Genomic DNA, 21,910 nt, shown 5'->3' on the forward strand with positions numbered 1-21,910 from the left:
GCTAAAGGAAGAGAGTTTCTTCTTATACTGATTTTTGACCAATTCAAAAGTTCACTAATTCCTGTGCCCACTTTACTTTTTAAGAATACATAGCATGAAGCAAGAGAGAGGCATGGACATATATACACTACCAAACGTAAGGTAGATAGCTAGTGGGAAGCAGCCGCATAGAGCAGGGAGATCAGCTCGGTGCTTTGTGACTGCCTGGAGGGGTGGGATAGGGAGGGTGGGAGGGAGGGAGACACAGGAGGGAAGAGATGTGGGAACGTATGTATATGTATAACTGATTCACTTTGTTATAAAGCAGAAACTAACACACCATTGTAGAACAATTATACCCCAATAAAGATGTTAAAAAAAAACAGAATATATAGCATGCTATTAATATACATTTTGGGGAGGGGGAGAAGAAATTAAAAAGCACACTAAAAGAAAAGCAGTAAGTGCAGTAATGTGTCAAGGAAATCAAATTATGTCTAATATTTTAAAAGTAATTTGGGGCTGCTCTGATAACCTGGGACCAAGATCAATTCCTGTAAATTCCCAAGAATACATCAATACATGTATTACATTCTCATTAATTCCTTAAATCTTAAAAGGCAAGGTGAAGGTGACAATAAAGAACCTTCCCATCAACCCTGTGAAGGGTATCTTTAGCCAAGAAACATCCTACCATTGTCTTTGACATTGAAAACCCCAGAACTCCATAATGAAAAGGAAAGAATCATCAGAAAGAAAGAACAATTTCCTTATTCTGGACGTGAACAATTCTAGTTAAGAACAGATCACATAGGCTTGAACCTCTCCTACCTCTATGGAACTATACAGATGCCGGGAAAAGCTGTACTCAATGAGCAAGGCTGTGAAGTTCAACACAGCCAAGAGAAGCATCTTCAGTTGTTCTCTTTCTGGCCTATCACACACGAGCATCCATGACATATTCTCCACTGTCTGTCCAGCGTCTGCCAGAATTCCATCAAAGCGGTCCAACAGATCCACCCAGTGATATAACTCGCACTGGAGAGGGGAAGAGAAAGAGGAAGATATAAGAATAAGGTAGGGCTTCCCTGGTGGCGCAGTGGTTGAGAGTCCGCCTGCCGGTGCAGGGGACACGGGTTCGTGCCCCGGTCCGGGAGGATTCCACATGCCGCGGAGCGGCTGGGCCCGTGAGCCATGGCCGCTGAGCCTGCGTGTCTGGAGCCTGTGCTCCGCAATGTGAGAGGCCACAACAGTGAGAGGCCTGCGTACCGCAAAAAACAAAAAACAAAAAACATACATGTGCTAACACCGGGAGACACCACAAAACTCCTACAGCTAGGTCTTCAAAAGGAGAATTCTGGCTACCTCTGAGGTCTAAAAACACAAGGACTTTCCCTGCCAGAATCCACTTTATCTGAAGTGCTCATTTTTAGAGTTATCTAAAGAAGAGTCTTTTAAGCTAAGAGTAAAAATCCTGAGACTATCTCAAACTCATACTGTCAGTCAAACTAAAGGAATTTTGTGGTTGAGATTCTTTATCATCACCTGTATAAACATTCTTCATCCTTGACTAGCAAAATTTTCCTTTTACATTTCTTTCAAAATTTCCTTGGCAACCATTCACAGGCTAAAAATTACTGGTCTAGAGCTGTGCCAGACACACACTAGATGCTTATTAAGTAATTGCTGAATGAGGCTACCTCATTTTGGTTTCTCTTTTGGGAGTATGGGTTTACATACCTTTCCAATGTTCCATGTTTTGATCTGCTGCAGTTCCAAGAGGAGTTGCTCATCATTACAAACTTTGAGTTTGTCTATTAAGGCTCTGCAGTCTGCAGGCTGAGAAAAACAAACAGGTATTCACAAAAGGGTGTTTTGGAGTATGAGGGAGACACAACAAGGAAGAATAGGAAAAAAAACCCTTATGTCAACACACTCAATGATTTAACTTTTGATAGAACGCACTACTTAAGTGGAAATTTGCCAGATGATCACTTGAGATTAATACAGAAATCTTATAATGAAACAATCCATCTGTGTATTTTTTTAAAACCTGGATGAACCTGTAGATGTAGACAAACTACTTGGAAGTGTACAGACAACAGAAATAAAGGAAACAAGCTAAATATCAATAAAAACAAAATGAAGGAATCTGTATCATAGTCTGAAAGTTAACCAGAATGCCTGATAAGAAATGTTCAATTAGAGGAACACTGAGGAGCCCTAGTGAATTCACAAAGGTGAAGATTAGCACTAGCTATATTTTTCTGCAACATTAAACCGTCCAATTATAGGAGGCAAAGAATTTCTGAACTGTGTAAAACTAGGACTCCATTCTTACTTGGGGTTTCCATTTCCATATATTCCTGCTCTGTTTTACTGATGAAAGGGCCTGTTTGTCAGGTAACAAGGTGTGGATTCAGAGTTCATAGTAAGTTTCCAAAAGTGGAGCTGGTGGCGGGGGGGATAGAGACTGGGACAGAGATGCTGCTACTAATGGATGGCAGCTGGAAGTGATTACACTTGCTCTTTGACTCTGTAAAGCAGTATGGTATCCTAGGAATGGGCCTAGATTTGGAACCAACCAAATCTGGGTTCAGTTTTTCGCTTGATGTTTACAAAGTTGTTTGATCATGAGCAAATCCAACCTCTTAGCCAGTTTTCTTACCAGAAAAAAGACCTAAGAACCACCTTGGAAATGTGAAGCTCAAGTGTTTGCATAAAGCACTTATCTCACATAATAGGAGCTTAAATACTGAAAGACAGCTTACTGTTACAAAGAGCATGGACTTTAGAATTAGGTAGTTGGTAAGCTACCTCTTTGAAACTCAGCATCCTCTTCTGCAAAATGAACTTAACGTGACCTATTTACCCAGCAATGTTGTGAGATTTAAACTAGGGGCATTTTCAGCAGCCAAAATGGAACGTGGAACAATAGGGGCTTAAGGGCAAATTTTTTTTAAGCTAAGTCTGAAACCTTTTCTCTCTCTAAAGTAAGCATTATTAAGATCTATCTCAAATTTCTGTGGTAATTAAAGGCATGCAAAATTCTTGGCATAAAACCCTTCAACAAACCAGACCTGCACTTTTTCTTCCTCTCCTTGAAGTCATACAGGTTGAGGGAGAGGTAGTGAAGTAGTAGAAACAGATAACAAAGGAGTGTGAACCACCTGCTCATGCAGTTCACTTGTACCTTCTGGACCTACCTGGGCCTACTATCAAATATACCACTTCAATTTCTAATGGACTGCAACGATGCAGATCCAATTTTATGATTCTGTGGGTTAGATAACACCCAGTTCATGACAAACATTTGGGTCCTGTAATCATTTGGTATCTCATCATCAGGCATTCAGTCTTTATCAAGGTCCAGTAGCAAGCCAGAAGCTGCTTTTCTGCATGTCAGAATAGCTGTTGGCAGAGAATAGCACGGCCAAACTCTACCCCCTAGGTCTTAAGCTGTGATTCTCCTATTGGGGCTTGCCAGAGGCATCCCACAGCACCTTTGGCCGACACTTAAGTCAGACACCTGGATCTACTAGGCCATAATGTCCACGGAGTAGGGCAGCTTACATCATAGCCTGAACCTTCTGCAGTCTTCTCTAGATCCAAACACTACTATCACTTTAGAAGTTATCCAGTAAATGGATCAAAACAGCATGCCTAAATGTAATACATGCTGGCTCCAAAATCCAAAGAGGCACCCCATACACTGTTCCTCTTTCTTCATGGTGTGTGGTACAAGGTGCAAAAACATGTCTTTCACTTTAGAAGGGAAATTTTGACACTTCCTAGAGCTTTGAACCCCTAGAAAATTTCCTGACGTGGCAGGCCCTCAACCTTCAAAGGGCACTCTCTGGCACACATGCCTAAGGCATCTAAAGTGTTTGTGCTTTCTGTTCACAAGCCCCAGTTAGCATAACAGCATCAATTTAACGTACCAGCACCGCGTTGTTTTATCAGGAGTATCAAGATCCCTATGGACCTTGTAGTCTGCAGAAGGCACCAGGGACAAAAGTATATCTTTACCGTCTTGTCCCTGCTGCATAAATGCAAACTGAGTGTGATTTTCCTTACTCATGGTAGTGCAAAACAAAGCACTTGCCAGTTCAATGGCTGCATACCAACTGCCATGGTTTATATTGATTTGCTCCAATAAAGATGTCAAATCTAGGGAAAAAATCCTCTGCACAGCTGCCGATACATAAAGTGATCAATAAATATCTTTCTTGTGCAGTCACTATGGAAAACAGTATGAAGGTTCCTCAAAAAATTAAAAACAGAACTACCATATGATCTAGCAATTCCACTTCTGGGTATTCATCTAAAGAAAATGAAAACACTAACTTGAAAGGATATATGAACCCCCATGCTCACTGCAGCATTATTTATAATAGCCAATATATGGAAACACCCAAGTGTCCATCGATGAATGGATAAGAAGATGTGGTACATATATACAATGGAATACTATTCAGCCATAAAAAAAGAATGAAATCTTGTCATTTGTGACAATATGCATGAACCTTGAGGGCATTATGCTAACTGAAATAAGCCAGGAATCTGTACATAAGTGTGACTCCAACAACAAATCTCTAACAATCTACTAGGTAAAAGAAAAAGAAATTGAATTTCTCTGATTATCTACAAGGTTGAATTATCCTGGAAGTTAAATGACTTCAGGCAAGTTTTCTTTTTGCTCTTCAGTTTCCAAAAAATTTGAGTATGTTAACTGTCGAAAATTCTAGATGCCAAAACATATCAAAAACAAAATGAAAAGGAAATGAACAGGTATGTAAAATGAATATACTCAATATGTATGGCATATTCAATAAGAAACTGACGTTACAACGTCAAATACAAAATAAAACAGCATGAGCAGACAACTAATATAAGGCCAATAAATGTGGAAATATATGTATTAATGCATACAAATCAGAACAGTGAAATATTTTTTCTCCACCTATTAACAAAAATTTAAAAGATAAATCTGCAATGCTGGAGAGGATGTACGAAGACAGCACTTCTCATATTCATTAGTATAACACTGAATGAAAAGGGCAGGAGAACTGCCCATGCAATACTGGAATAAATATCAATAGTGATACCCTTGGGTGATACTTGCCAGGTAGTTACAGTTTTTAAAAAGCCAAGTGGCTTGTATTTAGAAAATGAACCAACTAATTATGTGCCAGATACTTTGCTGAGCAGCTGCCTCACATCAAGGAGGGAGGAATTTTCAACCCCATTTTACAGCTGTGGAAACCAGGCAAAGTTAACTCTCAGACACAAAAATCTAGTAAGATTCAAACCCATGTCTAATTCCAAAGCTTGTGCTTCTTGAACTACAGCACATGGGGTCTATGGGAGTGTCATAACAATACAATACTGTCTTAATTTCAGAATGCAGTTTAAGCAGGCCAATAGAATATTGGACAGAAGCTGGGATTTCTACTGCTGACAGAGGATCAACTGACATGGCCATCCAATACACAGGTTAATATAGGTTAAGCTGAACTGTATGATTAAGAATCAGTAATAAAGAAAGCTAAAACACTGGCCTCACAAGAAATCTAGTGAGAAAGGTGTTACCATTTTAATTTTCTAGATAACAAAATTGAGAAAGATCCCGCAAATACAGACAGAATTTGAATCCATACTTGCTCTTTCCATTATACCATGCTGCCTTTCAATGCACAGAAAAAGCAGCCAGACAGCCTACTTCAGGTACATATAGCTATAAACTGTTTAGTGCTCACTCTCCACTGATCACTAGCTTATTCACCTTTTTAACCAAGGGAAGTTCAAAAGAAAATTTGACTGTTTCAAGACAAGTTGCTGTTTTACTGCACTGTGTGTGTATAAGTGATGATATATTTGGAAGATCAATATGAGTGAACTGACGGCAAAGATTTTTTTCTGAAATGAAAAAACAGGCAAACTTTTGGATACTTACAGCCTCAGTAGGTGTCTTTTTCAGTTTAGTCCTGTCTACTTTCATGTTTTCGATTTTCTGTTTTATGATCTGAAAAGAAATTCCCCAAAAAGTGAGACTTAAAGCTGCAAGCTTGAGCTCTACATGCTTGGACATAGACAATATAGAACAAAGAGCATGCAAAATGTTTAAAGTAAAATTGGAGTTATAATGCAGGCCAACTCAGAGGCACAGATACCAGGTAAGGAGTGGTAAACAATCTCTCCAAATAAAACTGGCCCACATTCAAGTTACACAAGCCTGTAACCAACTTAAGCCAAAATTAAAATGCCCCCCACCCTGACCTCTCAAACTCATACTTGAAAGTAAGAGTAAAATGTTTTAACACACCTCAGGATGGAAAAATTCACCATATCCTGCAGCTTTTTGGAAAACTCAGCAATTCCACTTCCGGGAATTTACCCAAAGAAAATCATAAGAATGTATATAAATATTTAATAACAAGAATCCATACTGCATGACCATGTATAACAGTGAAGAAGTGAAAAGGATCAAATATCCAAAATAGGGTTGGTTTAAAACAGACTATTACACAGCTGTTAAAAACACTACACACAATTACATAACAGCAAAGCTGTTCCTGGTGAAATAAAAAGGTTACAAAACACATTAAATAGTATAAACCCATGTTTAAAGAAAACAGCTTAGAAGGGGTATGCATCAAAATGTTAATTTAATCTAACCAAAAGGATTATGTATGAATTGTTTTACCTGTGCTTTTCTGTATCTTTTACTGTTTTAACCCATAAAGATATATTATGTCATAAGAACAAAGGAAACAAAATACTTTTATTTTTTTCATTAGAAAATGAGGTATAAGATTCCCACTAGAAATATCCTGAGCACAGAACACAATCATTTTACTAAGGTCCATCAAGATGCTCCGGCCAAGGCACAGGAAGAAATAAAGGTTTCCTCCATTAGCAACTAGCACATATGCAAAGGAAGAGGTGAACTGCAGGGCTCTTTACCTATAATAATGTATTTGCTATACAGTAGTCACTGGGGGTCAATGTCCCTCCTCCAAGAAGGCTGGCATAATATAAAGCTGACCAAGCACAAGTATAAATTTTAGGCAGCTTTTGGTCTAGAGTTAGTCCAACATGCTCGGTATTTTGGAAATAACATGTATTTGTCTGTATGGCTGGCATCCATTCAACCAATGGGCATTCAGAAAGAGTTGGTACGAAATCCAGAATATACTCTAAAATGTTGCTGTAGGGATCATTCCTGAAGAAAAAAAGATGTTTCCCCTCTAAAGTTCACATTTAAGGTATGTGATTCCAGATTACTTTTTAAAAGAATTACCTCAGCATCTAAGAGAAAATAAGCAAGATGCCTTCTGCCAACAACTTCCAAATATCTAAAATGAGGCCAACAGGATCCTGGCAACAATTTGATACATGTAGTGGAAACTATAAGTGAGCTACTTGTACACTTACTCTCAGGTTTGCTTTGTCTCACAAAACCTCACACCAATTACTCAGAGCAAGTGACTGTCACATCATTGTGGCTGTAGTCATTTGTGGAAGGCTATTACATTGCCTCAGCTACAGGAAGTAGCAGTTAGCCCCAACACCATACAAACCGAATCACTGAATTCTCTCCCTCCAAAATTAGGAGCAAAGAAGGTCTGCCCTCTCCAGTTTCATTCAACACAGTGTTGGAAGTTCTAGCCACTGAAATAAGGTAAAAAAAGGGAAGTAACAGGTATACAGATCAGAAAGAAAGAAAACTGTCCTTATTTGCAGGTAACAAAGGATTATCTAAGTATAAAATCCCAAGGAGTCTACAAAAAACTCCGCAGAACTAACAAGTGATCTCAGCAAAGTTGTAGGATACAAGGTAAACATACACAGATCAATCATATTTCCGTATACTGGCAATGGACATGTGGACTCAAAACTTTACAACACCGCTCATAATTGCTCAAAAAAAAAATTGAAATACTTAGGCGTAAAAATAACAAAGCATGTACAGGCCTTGTATGCTAAAAACCACAATATGTTGATTTAGAAAATCAAGACCTAAAAATATGAAGTGATACACTATGTTCATGGACTAAGAAGACTCATATTAAAGACAATGGAACTACAATAGCTCAAACAATTTTGAAAAAGGAGAGGGAATCATTCTATGCAATTTTAAGACACACACACACACACACACACACACACACACACACAGAGCTACAGTAGTCAAGACTGTATACACAGTAATAGAGGAGGGATAGACACATATGCCAATGGACCAGAATAGAGAACCAAGAAATAGACCCACACAAATATGCCCAACTGATTTTTGACAAAGGTGAAAAAGCAAGACAATCAAAGGATATTTTTATCAACAAATGGTGCCAGACCAAGTAGACATCTATAGGCGAAAAGATGAACTCTGACCTCAGTCTCATATTTTATATAAAAATTAACTCAAAATGGATCATGTGGCAAGGATGTGCAGAAAAGGGAACTCTTGTGCACTGCTGGTGGGAATGTAAATTGGTGCAGCCACTATGGAAAACAGTAAGGAGGTTCCTCAAAAGATTAAATATATGATCCATCAATTCCACTTCTGGATATTTATCCAAAGGTAATGAAAAAAACTAACTTGAAAAGATATATGCACTCCCATGTTTACTGCAGCATTATTTAAAATAGCTAAGACATGGAAGCAACCTAAGTGTCCACTGATGGATGAATAGAGAAAATGTGGCTGTAGACAGATAAAATGTACACCACATTTTATGTTTTTATATATATTAAAGATATATAAAATGTAATATTATTCAGTCTTACAGAAAAGAAGGAAATCTTGTCATCTGCGATAACATGAATGGACCTTGAGGGCATTATGCTAAGCGAAATAAGCCAAACAGAGAAAAGACAAATTCTGTATGATCTCACTTATATGTGGAATCTCAAACAAACAAAACCCTCAAAAACCAAAAATACAAAACTTATAGATACATGAAACAGATTGGTGTTTGCCAGAGGCAGGGGCTGGGGGGTGGGGTGGGTGAAACAGATGAAGGTAGTCAAAAGGCACAAACTTCCAGTTATAAAACAAAGAAGTCATGAGGATATAACGTGCAGCATGATGACTATAGTTAATACTGTATTATATGTTTGAAAGTTGCTAAGAGCAGACCTTAAGAGTTCTTATCACAAGAAAAAAATTGTTACTATGGTGATGGGTGTTAACTAGACTTATTGTGATCATTTCACAATATATACAAATATGGAATCATTATGTTGTATACCTGAAACTAATATAATGTTAAACGCCAATTACATCTCAAAAAAGAAAAAAAAAGGATGATGGACTTAAATGTAAAACTATAAAATCTACTCGGAGAAAATATTTGCAAACCATACATACTATCTAGAATATATAAAGAACTCTTAAAACCCAACAATAAAAAAAAAATCCTCCAGACCAAGAGCACAGACTAAAACTTGTGCAAATAACCAACTCACAACGATTTTACTAGTTTAAAAAAATGTAGATGAAGTCACTGGCAAATCTTCACACAAATATGTATCTCACTTTAACTAAAGCTATTTTGACTTATTCTGTACCATTCAAGGGTCTGGGTTGAAAACAATAGACTCTGGCTAACTAAAGCAAAAATGTGATTTACTGGAAGGGTAACTGATAGCTCACGCAATCAATAGGAAAGCTTAGAGATCCACATTCAGAAAACAGACAGAACCAAGGAAGCTAGGCATCCTGGAACTACAGCCAAAGACCTCCCACAGACACAGCTTAGTTGGGGGTGCCTATGCTGCCAACACCGGACTCTGGATGCCTAGAAGCTACTGCTGGTGGCAGTATGATTTCTAAATGGTCTCAGGTATTTGCATCAGTGGCTCTAGATGCACTGTCCCAAGTGTGAGCATCTGATTGGTCAAGCTGAGGTCCCATGCCTATGCTCTAGCTGTCAAGGTTCTGGGAGAGCAAGTGCATTTGGCTTTTTCAGTTTCCACATTGTTCAGGTTCCAAATTTTTCATAAACAGATTCAGATGATAGACACCCAAATAAAAAAAAACAAGCCAAAACAAATGAATGATCAAGCACACGTTCCCATAACAAGTACAATGTTAACCTGGCCTCTATAATTTTGTTGCAAGAAATACCTGTAGTTAGAAAAGAAAGATATCACTGCCTGATATCAATTAGGAAGATATGTGAGACATCAATTAAGAAAATTCAAGTCTTTTTTGTTCCTGTTCTATTTCTAAGCTGGTTTCACAGAAGGAAGGGAGAATACTTTTTGATTGCCCACTACAAACCAGGTAATACTTAGGCTAGTGTTTCTCAAAGCATTCTAGAGCATCTTGCTCCATGAAGACTAGGTTCCAGTAATTTAGGAAATGTTACAAATTTCTCTTCCTTTAGGACAGTCACATGGCTGACTGACATTACTAACAGCTCCAAGAAATCCCGGGTAAAGGAAACTTAATAGGACACAGAAACATTTTCCCTCCAGGTGGCATCTACTGAGAGTCCAATTTAAGAATCCCAAAGAATACACTTTGAGACATGCTGCTCAGGGGCCTCATATTTGTCTTTCCTACAATCCTCACCATTCAAGCCAAGTTCTTTCCCCATTTACAGATAGAAAACTGAGGCTCAGAGAAATTCAGAACCTTGCCTGGTTAGTGAATGTTGGCTCCAAGATCTAAATCCAGGCCCTTCTGACTCCCAAGTCCATGCTTCAATAACATGCTGTTCACTTTATTTACTAGTTTTACAACAATAAATGCTTGCAGATGAAAATACAAATTTGTGATAAATTCCTCTACACTGTTGGATCCTATTGTTCAAAAAAAATATTGTAAGAGAGGAAGCTGGGACACAAGGTGAAAAGCTGAGATATTATCAATCTCACTAATGATGGAACAGTAACTAGAGAATGAGTTCTACCTAATGCTTAGAAGTTAAACAGATGAAAATCCCATTACATAAACAAGTCTCTAACAAAAAGAAGTTAATTCTAAACAAATCCCTGGAAATAGCCTACTGCCTTTGTTGGGTCAGACCAGAACTCTGTGCACCAAACAATCTCTACACATAATAAATATTTCTTCCTAAACTCAGGTTAGAAAGATCAACTTTCAGAAAACTAATGAATTATTATGAATCACCATCTGTAGCGATTACCATTACACTTAAATACTTCCATTTAATTAACCATTTCTTTTTTCACTCCTTCATTCCCCCCAACTTCACTTATCTTTGAAGTTGGAATCTTGGTTTTATAGGGTTTACATCAAGACAAGAGGGTACAATTAAAATACACTGAGGGAAGTCACTCTTTAAAGGGTAACTCACTCTGTAGTAATCACCTCCGGTTGATCAAATTTAGAATGACTTTCAATATTGAAATTAGCTTAAGGGCAGAGGACATCTATAGTTCCAAATCTGGGTCAACAGCAGTTGAGTACAGTGGTGGACTAGCCTTACTATTCAAAGTATGGTTGAAGGATCAGCGGCACTGATATCACCTGGGAGTTATTAAAAATGCAAAATCTCAGGCCCCACCCAGACGTGAAGAATCAATCTGTATTTTAATAAGATCATATATTAAAGTTTGAGAAGCACCAGATTATAACACAGGCTCCAAACCAGGAAACCCAGGTTAGAATCCCTGCTATTATCAACTTACTCACTGTATGAGCATGGACAAATCAGCGTATGTGCACTTCTGTTTTCTCAACTGTGAAATATGGATAATGGATCTCCCCACTTCCATACTCACTTTCATCCAATCCATTCTCCAGACAGCAAAAGTAATCTTCTTAAAACATATATCAGCTCACGTTACTTCCTTGCTTAAAACCTTTCAACATTTTCCCTACAATTATTTCCAAATTCTAACCATGACCCAGAGGGCCCTGGCATGATTTGGCTCCTGGAACTCTCTCCAATCTCCTCTCTGCACAACCACATTAGTCTTTCCGTTTAGTTTCTGGAACACTCTAAATTGTTTCTGGCCTCTAGACCGTTACAGGTGCTATTCCTACTGGAATGCTTCTGCTCCACACTCATTCTTCCCACACCTAGTTCTATTTGATAAGTTGACTTTAAACTAAGACCCAAAGCGGCTTCCCAAGGCAACCTGCCTAAAGCTGTCTGTTACTTTTTTTAATGATAGTAACCCTACTTATTTCTCTCATTGCAAGTATCAATTAGTGTAACTGGTTTGATTTTCTACAGTGTTAAGCTCTCAGCATCTAGCACAGCATCTTCCATGTGATAGATATGCAAATATTTATAGAATTGAGTTCAGGAAAGAAGTATGCACTGACAAAAAAAATCTGTGATTGTAAGCATATAGACAGTACTTGAAGCCATGGGAGGAGAATCCAGCAAAGGAGAGGCTGGTGAGGTAGAAGCAAAACTAGTTCATCACGGCATCATGAAAGACACAAGATGGCAACGCTGATCAACTGGGTCAAATGTCAAAATGAGGTATGTCCAGGAAAATGTCCATTGAAATTGGGACTAGAGATAACTTGACAAGCATTAGTTCCAGTGGCGTGGTTGGAAAGGAAGTCAAACTGGAATGAGTCAAGGAATCAATAGGAAGTGCGGCAATATAGATGGCATGTGTAGAACACTCTTGAAAAGGCTGATTGTAAATACAAGCAGAAAATTATGGGGTCTCACTGAAAGGCAGAGGGGTAAGGGAGAGGAAAAGGAGATAATGGAAAGAAAATCCCTAAGAAAGCTGAGGGTAGGGGACTATTTAGAATCTCACTATTTCACCTTAACATAGTGAACACTTACGTGGGTTTTCAACAGCACAAATAGTACTAACCAGAATTAGGACAATCCTCTTCTTAATCTCTTAAAACTTGACTGAGTGTCCCTCCTACAAGCTCACACTATACCCTGTACCTATCACTCCCTGACATTAATGAGAAAATGTATGCCACAGGGTGAGGAAGAAAACCAACCAACCAACCAACCAACCAACCAACCAACCAACCAACCAACCAACCTTGGGAAGGGAAGAAATATACAACATTATCAGTGGTTGCCTCTAGGTGGCAGGATAACACAGTTTTATTTATGCTTCATGCTTTTCCGAGCCTTCCAAATTTTCTATAATCATGTATCCATTTATAATGAGAATTTTTCTTTTGTACAATTTTTCTTAAGGTAGAAAACAGTGGCCCCTGAGCCAAAGGGCATGCATCAAATTAAGAAAAATATTCTCTAAACAAATGTCTTGGATTGGCTGCTGTTGGCTCTTGGAGCCTCTTTCCTATACCTCTTGCTGGTTAATCCTGAAGTATGGCACACAGCAAGCATTCAGTATTTATTGATTTGGTTTATTATTGGTAGGTTAAGAAATGCTGCACACACGTATGGGAGTGTGGATGAATCAGAGTCAGCCTACCCATGGGAATGTCTGCTCCATGAAGGCATTTTCCCTATTTGTTTTGTTCACAGCTTAGCTGTACACTAAGCTCCTACAGGAAACAATAAATATTGGCTAATTAAATGAAAAACAAAAAGAACAAAACAAAAATCAGCCTAAAATTCCCACTGAAATCATGGAAAAGCATTATGGTGGTTTTAAAGTAATGCTTTAGAGAATACTAAACTCCAACGTCCTACAAAGCAAAATACTTAATTATATTTGCCTTTTGCCTCTCTGCAGTCTCTGAAAGTAAATTCGGGTGAGAAATGCCCAGACCGTCCATCATGTCAGGAAACAGCAAGCTGAATCTTGAAACCCAGCCTGCTATTGACCATTTGATTAGAGACAGAGACATCACACTGACTGATTTGTAAAAGGGGACAAGGGGACACCACCTGATTATCAGGCCTTTCCATCCAGTCTAGTTTCTGATTATTTACATTAATACCCACCAAATATTCTGAGAACCCATTTATCACCATAATAACAACAGATAACATTTACTGACCACCTATTATGTATTATCTCTAATCCTTATAACACCTTGGAGATGAAGATCATTCCTGGTTTACTGAGGCCAAGAGTAGCCACATACCCAGTAAGTGGTAGAACCTAGATTCAAACCAAATTTGCTCCACAACTCTGCAGTACACAAAATGTATGCACAGTCCACCCCGCTACACCCCTCCTACAGACACCGATATCCCTGTCCCTGGCCACATAAAATATGACCCTGAGAACTGCTGACCTAGATTTTATTGGACATTTGATAGTAAGATGTAATAATAAAGCAAATGAGGTATAGCCTTTACTCACCCAAGACAAATCTGGAAATTATCTGCAGAAATACGTCGACAGGGTCTCTCCCTCAAAATCTGAAAACACTATACCTCAGATAAGTTTTCATGCTTGCTCTTGGTGCTTTTCTGCACTGCAGTATACTCAAAATAAGGGCAGGGATACCGAGGAGGAAGAATCTGAAACCTCCAACACTGACTTTGGAGGTGAGAATAGCATCACCTCCAATGACTGAGAAGTCATCCCCTACACGTCCCTCTACCCTACAGTCCTGGGAAGCTGCAGATCCAGGAGTTATCCTTCTGGTCATTACTCCCAATTACTTAGAGAGAGAAACTGGCATCAAAAGAATTCAGGCAACAAATAGGGCTCACCAAAGTTGTAAATCAGTTTTGCCAGCAGAGAGGAAATGGCAGCATGCCAAGGAGACCTCCCTTCCTAGCATTCCTAAGAAAAAAAAATAAAAACGGCAATGCCTGTGTGAAAGTTATGCTTATTAAGGAGGAGAGGAAGAGACTCCTTGTCTACACATTTTAAATTGGTGCTCTGGAATAATCTTAGTCTACCCTTTAAGAATGCTCTGTCTCCCATCCCCATCTTTACTTGTGGCTGGATTTGGTGCAAAAGATCAATTGTAACAATGATGGATTATTCCCTATCTCATCACATCCAATTTCAAAGATGGAAGTACTTCTCAGTCTTGCCCATCTCTAACAGAAAATTAAGACATCAGCCTTTAAACTAATATGCTCTAGTGAATTGTCAACAACTTAACCACACAAAAGCCTGCCACTATCTAATAGATGATCTTCACTCAGAAGAGCCACAGGCAGCATTCAGTGAGTTCAGGAAAACACATCCATCAGAAGTCAATGCTAATTTTAAAATATCTTTAAAATAATTTACTTAAAAATTAAATCTGGAGTTCTCAACTCTAGCTTATTTTGAAAATGAATAATGTCTGGCCATATAAATATCTGACTCAATAGATAAGAGGTGGGAACTTTTTTTTTCAAGCTGTGTAGGTGATTTGGCTGCACAGCCAGACTTGAGAGCCACTTTGTTATATATTGTTAATTATGCTTTGCCAATCTGTGATTCATTTAGGAATATGCTTAAAAATAATGGGGGAGGGAATGGGATATAAATAAGTATAGCCATGTGTTGACAACTGTTGAAGCTGGGTAACAGGTACATGGGGGTTCATTATACTGTTTGCAAACTTTTGTGTATGTTTGAAAATCTCATAAATTAGAAATATTTTAAATTAAGACTTTATCTTGCTAGATTCCCCCATTCCATCCTCCACATTGCTCCCAGAGCAATCTCCCTCAAACTCAAAATCTACCTACAACATCAAGTGTAAACTCCTTACCTAACCAGTATCCAAGACCTCTAGGACCTAGTGCCTGCTTACCTCTCTTACCAGGGCCATGACATTACATAATATTCCTCTTGGCTCCCCACGCTTTAACCATGTCAAGTTTTTACAGTTTCCCTACCATTCAAGACCTTTGATACCTTGACTCAGATTGTTCTCTCTGCTAAAATGGCTGCTCCCTGCATATATTCCCTAGAGCTCAGCTTAAATGTCACTTCCTCTGTCAAGCTTTTTCAGATATCCCCTCCCCCAGAGTAACACTGATCACTCTCTCCTTTGTGTCCCCACTGTATCCTGCACATACCCTCAATCAACACACCTCTCTTTATTTACATGTCAGTCTCCCCACTAGAGTGAGTTCTGCATGAGTGGGATTCTATTTATCTTTGCATTCCTGTTGCCAGCATAGGAACTGTCACTTAGTAGATTAATAAATGAATGAATGACTACCCAGTGAATGTTTAAAAAAGCTAAAAATTCCAAATCACTTTAAACGCTTTTTTAAAGTGACATTTTCAACTGAGAAAACCAATTTATACAACTCATTCAATCTTCATCTTTCATTCCACAAATAGTTATTAATATGCTACATGCAGGGCATTGTGATAGGTGCTATGAGATGGTCAGGTGTAAATCAGAGAAAAAGGAAGACTAGAAGCAATCGTAATATAAAAGCAACAAAAAGCCAGTACACAAAACATACAAATTACAGCTTCCTAGTGGTCAAAGCAAAGCTGGAAACACAACCAATTACAAAATCAACACACTACATTGGATAAATCCTTATGTAACACCAACCATAATCTTCTTGCTTTTTAAAAAAATTTGGATTTTTAGAGATTAAAGTTGCATAAAGCAGAGTACACCTTTAGCGAAAGTGAAACAATTTTAGCCCAGCTTTCACCTTTGGGCATAATGCTTTGGTCTAGGAAAAAAAATACACACACACACACACACACTAGGAAATATAAGCACAAACAACAGCAACTTGGACATCCTCTTAATGACACTTGGAGAAATCTTTAGATTTCTTTGTGTCCTATATTGAGGGAGCACCACAAAAATCCTAAATTCTATGGAAAATTTTCACCTATGTGGGTATTTTTCTGAGAAGATAGTTGATAGCTTTCATTGGCTTCTTAAAGAGATCTGTGACCTGAAAAACATTAGGAACTATCACCCCCAGAAATATCTCCAAGACACTGTGTGCTTAGCCACTACAGTGTTTTCACTTTCATTTATGAAACACAGGCGTACGGTATTTCCCTTAAAGCCACATGACAGGCCACTGTCAAATACAATAAAGACAGTACAGGAAACCAAAGAAACAGAATTCCAACCCTTGTGCATTATTCAGCTCCAATTCTCTCATGTCCCTAGGTTTATAAAGAAATATTCAGCATCTCTAAAATTAAACCTCCTCTATGTAAGGGGGAATTCTGTATTCCTGGATAAAATACTCTAGTTCTGTATCCTGAAGACAGGTAGAAAAGGCACAATCCTTTCATAAAAAGGTTAGATTAAGTATATTTCTAAATAAAAGCTAGGTTTTAATGCCTTAAAATATTCTGACAAAAGATATATCTATATGACGGGAAGAGAGAACTTAGTATTTATCTGCTACCATACATGAGGATTATTATTTTTTTTAATTTAAAAGTAGAAACTGAGGAATACTACTTGGAAGAAAGTAAAAGTGAAATAGAGGACAACAACAGAATGGAAAAGCCTGGGAGTCAAGCTGGGCTTAAATTCCACTTACTAGGTGTATAATCTCAGACAAGTTACTCCAAGTCAGTAACCTCTGTAAAATAAACAACACAGTCTATCTCATAGGATTGTGCCTGGCGAAGAGTAAGCCATATTATTATGTCTTATTTCTTTTAGCTCCAGATTAATCTAAGGGCAGCAATCTTATGCTGGGTATCACACACACACACACACACACACACACACACACACAATCTTATGCTGGGTATCTCACACACACACACACACACACACACACACACACACACACACACACGATCAAGAGCCAAAAAAAGCTGTTTTTTCCCCCAGCCTTTCTACATGTTATCTGCATATGAAGAACATAAAGTATTTATTAATCTCCAAACTGTCTGCCTTAATTACGGACATAAACTTAACTTTGATGACAAGATTAGGAAGCTCCAGGTCTCACTCTCAAGTTAGTTATAGTTCTCCAAAGGTTAGTCTACTAAATAATGTTCGGGCCATGCCACTTAAGAATCAAAAATTTTAAGTGTACCTCAACTATTCTGAGCTACTTTTAATGAATTTGGAAGGAACAAAGATTCTTATACATGGTTAATAAGTTATTTATAGCAATTATCAACATGGCAGCAAACTCCTTTCAGAATTGAGAACAATTCCAACTTCACAGGTTTGTTACAAGGATCAAATTAGTTCACTGATAAGAAAGCTTTAAAACAAAGCCTTTAGAAAAAAAGATTATGTCCCAACATATAGACTAAACTGGCTCTGTTTGAGTAAATTTAAACACCACTACATACAGCCCGGCACACAGTCATTTCCAATGTTCTTTAAATAAACCAGACAATGTGAACAATCTGCTGCTTTAAAACATTTATAACTGAAAGGTGTTTGCTAAAACTGTAAGAATAGTATGCAAAGGCACTCTAGTTCCCTGACACAAACTGACTTTGTGACTTTAGGACAATCTGGGCCTCAAACATGTGTAAAATGGAAATATAATAAATAAGATCCCTTAAAACACTGTCTATAACACTATGCCTTCAGTTCAAGACAAATGTTAAAGGTATTAAACATGAACAACCTGAATTATTCTCAAAACCTATAGAGCAAAAAGTAACCAACCCAGTTTGCTACTTGGCCAAATTCCAACTTAAAAAAAAACTATTAAAAAATATTAGGGGCTTCCCTGATAGCGCAGTGTGTGAGAATCCGCCTGCCAGTGCAGGGGACACGGGTTCGAGTCCTGGGCCGGGAAGATCCCACGTGCCACGGAGCAACTAAGCCCATGCACCACAACTACTGAGCCTGCGCTCTAGAGTCTACGAGCCACAGCGACTGAGACCACATGCCACAACTACTGAAGCCCGCGTGCCTAGAGCCCAGGCTCCACAACGAGAAGCCACCACAATGAGAAGCCCGCACACTGCAACGAAGAGCAGCCCGCGCTCGCTGCAGCTAAAGAAAGCCTGCACGCAGCAACGAAGACCCAACACAGCCAAAAATAAATAAATAATTTTTTTTAAAAAAAGTATTAGAAGGGGCTTCCCTGGTGGCGCAGTGGTTGAGAGTCCACCTGCCGATGCAGGGGACACGGGTTCGTGCCCTGGTCCGGGAGGATCCCACATGCCATGGAGCAGCTGGGCCCGTGAGCCATGGCTGCTGAGCCTGCGCGTCCGGAGCCTGTGCTCCGCAACGGGAGAGGCCGTGACAGTGAGAGGCCCGCGTACCGCAAAAATAAAAAAAAAAGTATTAGAAGATAAAACGCAGGGAATTATTCTTGTAATCTTGGCAAAGAAAAGATCTCCCAAGAAAGATGTGAAACCTAGAAACCATAAACAAAAGAATTTGACTACATAAAAATTCCAAACCACAGAAAATATCTGCAACAGGAAAAATAAAGGGTTAATATTTCTAATATACAAAGAACACCCAAAACTCACTAAGACAATCTTATTGAAAACCAAGTAAAAGGGAACTTGTAATTTGCAGAGGATATAAACATTTGCTTATCCTTATTAGTAACTACAAAAATGCTAATCAAAACAAGGAGATGTGATTTCTCGCTCAACAGACTGGTTAAAATTAAAAGGACCAACTGTATCTTGTTTTGGCAAATGTAGGTGGAGAAAAGGACACTCACAAACACTTCGGTGGAAATGGCAATTCTATATAGCCTTTCTGGAGGTCATTTTGGCAGTACCTATCAAAAAATTAAATGGGTACCACCCTTTGATTCAGGATGAATTCTATTTCCAAGGCTCAACAACAGGGAATGATGAAATTATAGCAGATTCATGCTTTTGGGATGCAACGCAACCATTAAAAAGAATGGAGTCCAGCCATGTATTCTAATGTATAAAAATACGTATAGTACATAAATGGATAAGCATAGTATGTAAACGTTAAAGCTATAAAAGAATATGTACACATTGTTAACAGATATAAAAGGAGACCATCATTTGTGGGGGGGTACTAATTTTTAACTGAAATGTTTATTTTGTTTGAATCTTTTTTTTTAATAGCAAACGTCACTTTTATAATTTAAAACAGTTGAAAAGGAAGGGAAAAAAAGATGAGCTTAGAAAACATCACTTTAATTTGAAAGTTTTACAAGCAGGAAATTTAGTCACATCTATAGATTTATAGCATCCATAAATATGCATGAAAACATGCAACCAAATCAAATTGTCCCATGAAAGAGCTCCAAATTGACCTTATGTTGAAAAGTAATAACCATAGTCAAAAGGGCAAAAGAAACTAAGCCTTCTTTGAACTTCTGACTTTCTCATTTACCTTTCTACTCCCTTAAATTTCCTCCATTTTTGGGGTTAACTTTCTTATAGGAAGGGGGCCACTTATTTTGCACTTCTATGGATGACACCTGCTGGCATATTTAGAAATACAGATAATAAATTCAGTTTCAAGGAAAGATACAGCATAGTGGAAACATACCAAACTAGATAACCTGGTTCAATGGCCAACTCCACCCCTAAGCAGCCATGTTACCTTGGGCAAGTCATTTCCCCAAAACCTGTGCCTATAAAATAAGGAGTTTGATGTAGACAATACCAAATATAAGGGTCTTATCCAGCTCTTCTGTTGGACATGGAGAAGACTACCGCCACTGGTAATTTGTTTTGCTAGAGGTAGATATGTGAATTCACCCATGCAGGCAGTCTGCCTTTACTTTTAAAAAGCAAAAATCTAAAATCCTCTATGTAAAAGGTTGTATTCAAGTGACATCTATACCTCTCCAGACTATACTTCCTTTTAAGGCTGGCCTCACCAAGACAGTTAAGGAAATTTGAGAAGCAGGGAACTGGAGCTCCAGATTAGGTCAACAGACTGCAAGGCACTCTAAGCTGGAGTAGTCAAGCTAGTCCCTGTAAAACATGGCAGCAGATATAGATACAAAGAGAGAGGCATCTATAACAATGATACTGGATATATCCAGGTTTATACTCTTCTCTTATACTAATGTATGTCCCTAGCTTCTTGTACTTAGAAACACTCAGAGAATGCTTGTTGAACTGAAGAGAAGTAAGATGTGAGAGGGAAAAAGAAGATATAATATTAACAACAATAACAACAAAACCAACAATGGTTTCCAGTTTATTGAGGCCTTACTATGTGCCATATGCTATATTTTATACAATATATGAAATGTTATAAGCGCTACTCAAGGGCTTCCCTGGTGGCACAGTGGTTAAGAATGTGCCTGCCAATGCAGGGGACATGGGTTCAAGCCTTGGGTCTGAGAGGATCGCACATGCCACGGAGCAACTAAGCCCATGCGCCACAACTACTGAGCCTGCACTCTAGAGCCTGCGAGCCACAACTACTGAGCCCACGCACCTAGAGCCCGTGCTCCGCAACAAGAGAAGTCACCGCAATGAGAAGCCCATGAACCGCAACGAAGAGTAGCCCCCGCTGGCCACAACCAGAGAAAAGCCCGCACGCAGCAACGAAGACCCAACACAGCCAAAAACAAAAATAAATAAAAATTTTAAAAAGTGCTACTCAAGTATGTTAATAGTGGTGATACTGATAACCATTAGGAAGTCTCATGGGTTACTAAGGTTACAGGAGAACCTTGAACAAACTAAAACACTAGGGGGCTGTGTAGCTGGAGGGTGGGAGATCAAGGCAATCAATGTACTGCACACCACCACAGAACTGGGTAGGACCATTCAGGGGGTATGAATGTGACTCCAAAGGCTTGGCAAAGCAAAAAACTACTCTGGTGGAACGTTCAGTTATCACTGGCCAGAGACTTAGCCCCCAAATGATCAAAGAACAAATACCATTCCTCCTTAACCACAGACTTGAAGGATCCAGACAGGCTGTGCTAACTGGCCATCAGTTCACCACTGTGACTGCCCATCTTTGAGCTGTCAGAGGGGTTAAGTGAAATAGTATGTTAAAGAAATTACCATATACTTAACCACCTACAGTATACTAACACCTTATATTTTCACATTTAACCCCAATAAACCCATAAATAAGGTATTTTTCCCAGATGAAGCAACTGATAGGTTAAGTTAACTTGTCCAAAGGGACAGAACTAGTTAAGCTGCCAGAAAAAAA

General features: G+C 38.6%; 1 protein-coding gene across 5 annotated transcripts in view; it reads right to left on the reverse strand.

Annotated features, from left to right (window-relative positions):
• HUWE1 (HECT, UBA and WWE domain containing E3 ubiquitin protein ligase 1) overlaps window positions 1–21,910 on the reverse strand; it is a 143,321-nt gene that overhangs the window by 110,133 nt on the left and 11,278 nt on the right. For all 5 annotated transcript variants that reach the window (XM_082680900.1, XM_082680902.1, XM_082680901.1 and 2 more), the window contains 3 exons: window positions 5,936–6,004; window positions 1,720–1,818; window positions 811–1,017 (listed from right to left, as the gene is read on the reverse strand). In XM_082680900.1, coding sequence (XP_082537026.1) covers window positions 811–1,017; window positions 1,720–1,818; window positions 5,936–5,980 — 351 coding nt within the window. In that variant the 5' untranslated portion in view covers window positions 5,981–6,004. The remainder of the gene's footprint in view (window positions 1–810; window positions 1,018–1,719; window positions 1,819–5,935; window positions 6,005–21,910) is intronic.

This window comes from Grampus griseus, assembly GCF_964374135.1.
Source record: "Grampus griseus genome assembly, chromosome: X".
Lineage (NCBI taxonomy): Eukaryota > Metazoa > Chordata > Mammalia > Artiodactyla > Delphinidae > Grampus > Grampus griseus.